This window comes from Coregonus clupeaformis, chromosome 21 (genome assembly GCF_020615455.1).
Source record: "Coregonus clupeaformis isolate EN_2021a chromosome 21, ASM2061545v1, whole genome shotgun sequence".
In the NCBI taxonomy this organism is placed as follows: Eukaryota; Metazoa; Chordata; class Actinopteri; order Salmoniformes; family Salmonidae; genus Coregonus; species Coregonus clupeaformis.
The window spans coordinates 54,891,859-54,896,858 of record NC_059212.1 but is presented as its reverse complement, the minus strand read 5'-3'; the positions used below and the strand labels follow the sequence as shown (position 1 = coordinate 54,896,858).

General features: G+C 43.5%; 1 protein-coding gene across 1 annotated transcript in view; it reads right to left on the bottom strand.

Annotated features, from left to right (window-relative positions):
• Positions 1–5,000, bottom strand: part of LOC121534463 (supervillin) — a 91,510-nt gene that overhangs the window by 14,304 nt on the left and 72,206 nt on the right. The window contains exon 26 of the mRNA XM_045206056.1: positions 539–675. Coding sequence (XP_045061991.1) covers positions 539–675 — 137 coding nt within the window. The remainder of the gene's footprint in view (positions 1–538; positions 676–5,000) is intronic.

The following is a 5,000-nucleotide window of genomic DNA, read 5'->3' as shown; positions in this document are numbered from 1 at the left end:
AACATAAAGAGTCACTTCCTTAAAAATCCCATCCAAAATGCCTTATTAAACATCTGCCTTATTAAACCTAGGGCGGCAGGTAGCTTAGTGGGTAAGAGCGTTGTGCCAGTAACCGAAAGGTCGCTGGTTCTAATCCTCGAGCCGACTAGGTGAAAAATCTGTCGATGTGCCCTTAAGCAAGGCACTTAACCCTAATTGCTCCTGTAAGTCGCTCTGGATAAGAGCTTCTGCTAAATGACTAAAATGTAAAAAAAATTAAACATCTGCCTTACTAAACATCTGCCTTACTAAACATCTGCCTGCCCCAGAAGTTTTTAATCACAGATTCCAGCTAGCCCAACCCCAGGGGAATAGGATTAACAAACAAGACGTTTCCTTAATCCTGAAAGTCATTATTAAATGCTGACGCAGACTGGCACAGGGAGACAAGGAAAGTTATCATTAAACGCTGACGCAGTCTGGCACAGGGAGATGGGGACTCACTATGGCTTTCACCAAAGCCACACACGCACACTGACACAGTCGACGGGGGACTCACTTTGGCTTTCTCTATAACGTTAGCGAACTCTCCCATCCAGACAAAGCAGTGCTGGGGAGTAACCAGGAGGAAACAGTCTCCACTGTTCAGGGCTGAGGCTCTGGGCTCCACTAGTCTGGTCTGAACGTGACTGCGGCCTGGGTGGCAGAGAGAGCAGAGTGAGGCTACGGATAACATTTTTATTCGTATTTTTTGTTGGATAGGATAGAGACAGAGAGGAACTATGGGAGGACAGAGTGTGCTGACGGCACCCTGGGTAATAGATTTAGGTTTAGGTTTATTTGAACATGTTGGTACATATGCAGAAACACACATACATATATCATACTCTATAAAACATAAGTACAAAGAAATGATCTGCCTAAATATATGGCCAATACATCATCAATAAGGCAAACATAAACTGGCATACCAGCAAGTCAATAAACGGGCATAGCAAATGTCTTTGAGTGTTTTATGCTTAGCTTGACAGTAATTGCCAAGAATGACCTCTAGTGTCTGCTTGTCTAGCTTGTAGAGAGAGTGAGGCTCAGGATACATTTCATGTTTGTTATGCAATGAGGTAAATTATGTTGAATGTTCTCTGTCTGTCATGATCCCAGCAACTCTGCTGTTCTTGTCTGGATTGGTTTAGTCTGCCGTTCTTGGCTGGATTAGTTTAGTCTGCCGTTCTTGGCTGGATTAGTTTAGTCTGCTGTTCTTGGCTGGATTAGTTTAGTCTGCTGTTCTTGGTTGGACTGGTTTAGTCTGCCGTTCTTGGCTGGATTAGTTTAGTCTGCTTTTCTTGGCTGGATTAGTTTAGTCTGCTGTTCTTGACTGGATTAGTTTAGTCTGCTGTTCTTGGCTGGATTAGTTTAGTCTGCTGTTCTTGGCTGGATTAGTTTAGTCTGCCGTTCTTGGTTGGATTAGTTTAGTCTGCTGTTCTTGGCTGGATTAGTTTAGTCTGCTGTTCTTGGCTGGATTAGTTTAGTCTGCTGTTCTTGGTTGGATTAGTTTAGTCTGCTGTTCTTGGCTGGATTAGTTTAGTTTGCTGTTCTTGGCTGGATTAGTTTAGTCTGCCGTTCTTGTCTGGATTAGTTTAGTCTGCTGTTCTTGGCTGGATTAGTTTAGTCTGCTTTTCTTGGCTGGATTAGTTTAGTCTGCTGTTCTTGGCTGGATTAGTTTAGTCTGCTGTTCTTGGTTGGATTAGTTTAGTCTGCTGTTCTTGGCTGGATTAGTTTAGTTTGCTGTTCTTGGCTGGATTAGTTTAGTCTGCCGTTCTTGTCTGGATTAGTTTAGTCTGCTGTTCTTGGCTGGATTAGTTTAGTCTGCTTTTCTTGGCTGGATTAGTTTAGTCTGCTGTTCTTGGCTGGATTAGTTTAGTCTAATGTTCTTGGCTGGATTAGTTTAGTCTGCTGTTCTTGGCTGGATTAGTTTAGTCTGCTTTTCTTGGCTGGATTAGTTTAGTCTGCTGTTCTTGGCTGGATTAGTTTAGTCTGCTTTTCTTGGCTGGATTAGTTTAGTCTAATGTTTTTGGTTGGATTGGTTTAGTCTGCCGTTCTTGGCTGGATTAGTTTAGTCTGCTTTTCTTGGCTGGATTAGGTTAGTCTGCTGTTCTTGGCTGGATTAGTTTAGTCTGCTTTTCTTGGCTGGATTAGTTTAGTCTAATGTTTTTGGTTGGATTGGTTTAGTCTGCCGTTCTTGGCTGGATTAGTTTAGTCTGCTTTTCTTGGCTGGATTAGTTTAGTCTGCTGTTCTTGGCTGGATTAGTTTAGTCTGCTGTTCTTGGCAGGATTAGTTTAGTCTGCTGTTCTTGCCTGGATTAGTTTAGTCTGCTTTTCTTGGCTGGATTAGTTTAGTCTGCTGTTCTTGGATGGATTAGTTTAGTCTGCTGTTCTTGGCTTGATTAGTTTAGTTTGCTGTTCTTGGCTGGATTAGTTTAGTCTGCTGTTCTTGGCTGGATTAGTTTAGTCTGCCGTTCTTGGCTGGATTAGGTTAGTCTGCCGTTCTTGGCTGGATTAGGTTAGTCTGCCGTTCTTGGCTGGATTAGTTTAGTCTGCCGTTCTTGGTTGGATTAATTTAGTCTGCCGTTCTTGGCTGGATTAGTTTAGTCTGCTGTTCTTGGCTGGATCAGTTTAGTCTGCTTTTCTTGGCTGGATTAGTTTAGTCTGCTGTTCTTGGCTGGATTAGGTTAGTCTGCTGTTCTTGGCTGGATTAGTTTAGTCTGCTTTTCTTGGCTGGATTAGTTTAGTCTGCTGTTCTTGGCTGGATTAGGTTAGTCTGCTGTTCTTGGCTGGATTAGTTTAGTCTGCCGTTCTTGGCTGGATTAGGTTAGTCTGCCGTTCTTGGCTGGATTAGGTTAGTCTGCCGTTCTTGGCTGGATTAGTTTAGTCTGCCGTTCTTGGTTGGATTAATTTAGTCTGCCGTTCTTGGCTGGATTAGTTTAGTCTGCTGTTCTTGGCTGGATTAGTTTAGTCTGCTGTTCTTGGCTGGATTAGTTTAGTCTGCTGTTCTTGGCTGGATTAGTTTAGTCTGCTGTTCTTGGCTGGATTAGGTTAGTCTGCTGTTCTTGGCTGGATTAGTTTAGTTTGCTGTTCTTGGCTGGATTAGTTTAGTCTGCTGTTCTTGGCTGGATTAGTTTAGTCTGCTGTTCTTGGCTGGATTAGTTTAGTCTGCTGTTCTTGGCTGGATTAGGTTAGTCTGCTGTTCTTGGCTGGATTAGTTTAGTCTGCTGTTCTTGGCTGGATTAGGTTAGTCTGCTGTTCTTGGCTGGATTAGTTTAGTTTGCTGTTCTTGGCTGGATTAGTTTAGTCTGCTGTTCTTGTCTGGATTAGTTTAGTCTGCTGTTCTTGTCTGGATTAGTTTAGTCTGCTGTTCTTGGCTGGATTAGTTTAGTCTGCTGTTCTTGTCTGGATTAGTTTAGTCTGCTGTTCTTGTCTGGATTAGTTTAGTCTGCTGTTCTTGGCTGGATTAGTTTAGTCTGCTGTTCTTGTCTGGATTAGTTTAGTCTGCCGTTCTTGGTTGGATTAGTTTAGTCTGCTGTTCTTGGCTGGATTAGTTTAGTCTGCTGTTCTTGTCTGGATTAGTTTAGTCTGCTGTTCTTGGTTGGATTAGTTTAGTCTGCCGTTCTTGGCTGGATTAGTTTAGTCTGCTGTTCTTGGTTGGATTAGTTTAGTCTGCTGTTCTTGGCTGGATTAGTTTAGTATGCCGTTCTTGGCTGGATTAGTTTAGTCTGCTGTTCTTGTCTGGATTAGTTTAGTATGCTTTTCTTGGCTGGATTAGTTTAGTCCGTAAGGTGGAGACAGGGTCCCTCACGACAGCTTCACAGGAAATCACATTCTTGATTTGGTGTGTGTGTTTTAGTGTGTGTGTTTTAGTGTGTGTGTGTTTTAGTGTGTGTGCGTGCGTGTGTGCGTGTGTATATGTGTGTGAACTACATTTACGTTTTAACTATCCCACCATGACCCTCTTTATCTTTCTAACTCTAATCCATTTCCTACTTATCTTTCCCCTCCTTATCTTCCCCTCCTTATCTTTCCCCTCCTTATCTTTCCCCTCCTTATCTTCCCCTCCTTATCTTTCCCCTCCTTATCTTCCCCTCCTTATCTTCCCCTCCTTATCTTCCCCCTCCTTATCTTTCCCCTCCTTATCTTTCCCCTCCTTATCTTTCCCCTCCTTATCTTCCCCTCCTTATCTTCCCCTCCTTATCTTTCTCCTCCTTATCTTTCCCCTCCTTATCTTTCCCCTCCTTATCTTCCCCTCCTTATCTTCCCCTCCTTATCTTTCCCCTCCTAATCTTTCCCATCCTTATCTTTCCCCTCCTTATCTTTCTCCTCCTAATCTTTCCCCTCCTAATCTTTCTCCTCCTTATCTTTCTCCTCCTAATCTTTCCCCTCCTAATCTTTCTCCTCCTTATCTTCTCCTCCTAATCTTTCCCCTCCTTATCTTTCTCCTCCTTATCTTCCCCTCCTAATCTTTCTCCTCCTTATCTTTCTCCTCCTAATCTTCCCCTCCTAATCTTTCCCCTCCTTATCTTCCCCTCCTTATATTTCTCCTCCTTATCTTTCTCCTCCTTATCTTTCCCCTCCTTATCTTTCCCCTCTGCATGACTGTGCTCTCTAACAGGTTGAACTCACAGACAGCGGTTAGCAGAGAGGACAGGACAGGAGCACCCTACATCCCTCCCAGACGCTCTCTGATTTGATGGATAAATGAATCCCTCCTTAGTGAACCATGTCAGTGTAAAGCCTCTGTGTTTGATGTGATGCAACAGTCTACCTCGATGACACAGTAAGGTAAGCCTTGTCAGAACCAGAATGGAGCCTTTCTCCTGTTTCTGTAGTGACGCAGCTTGATGTAAAAGTATACACCCCTGGACAGGCTGTAGTCTGACGCAGGCCCTTACCAGGGATGGAACACCCAACCTTCCAATCTCAGGGCAGACACTCTCACAACAAGGCCACTGATTTGGTCCAATGACGCA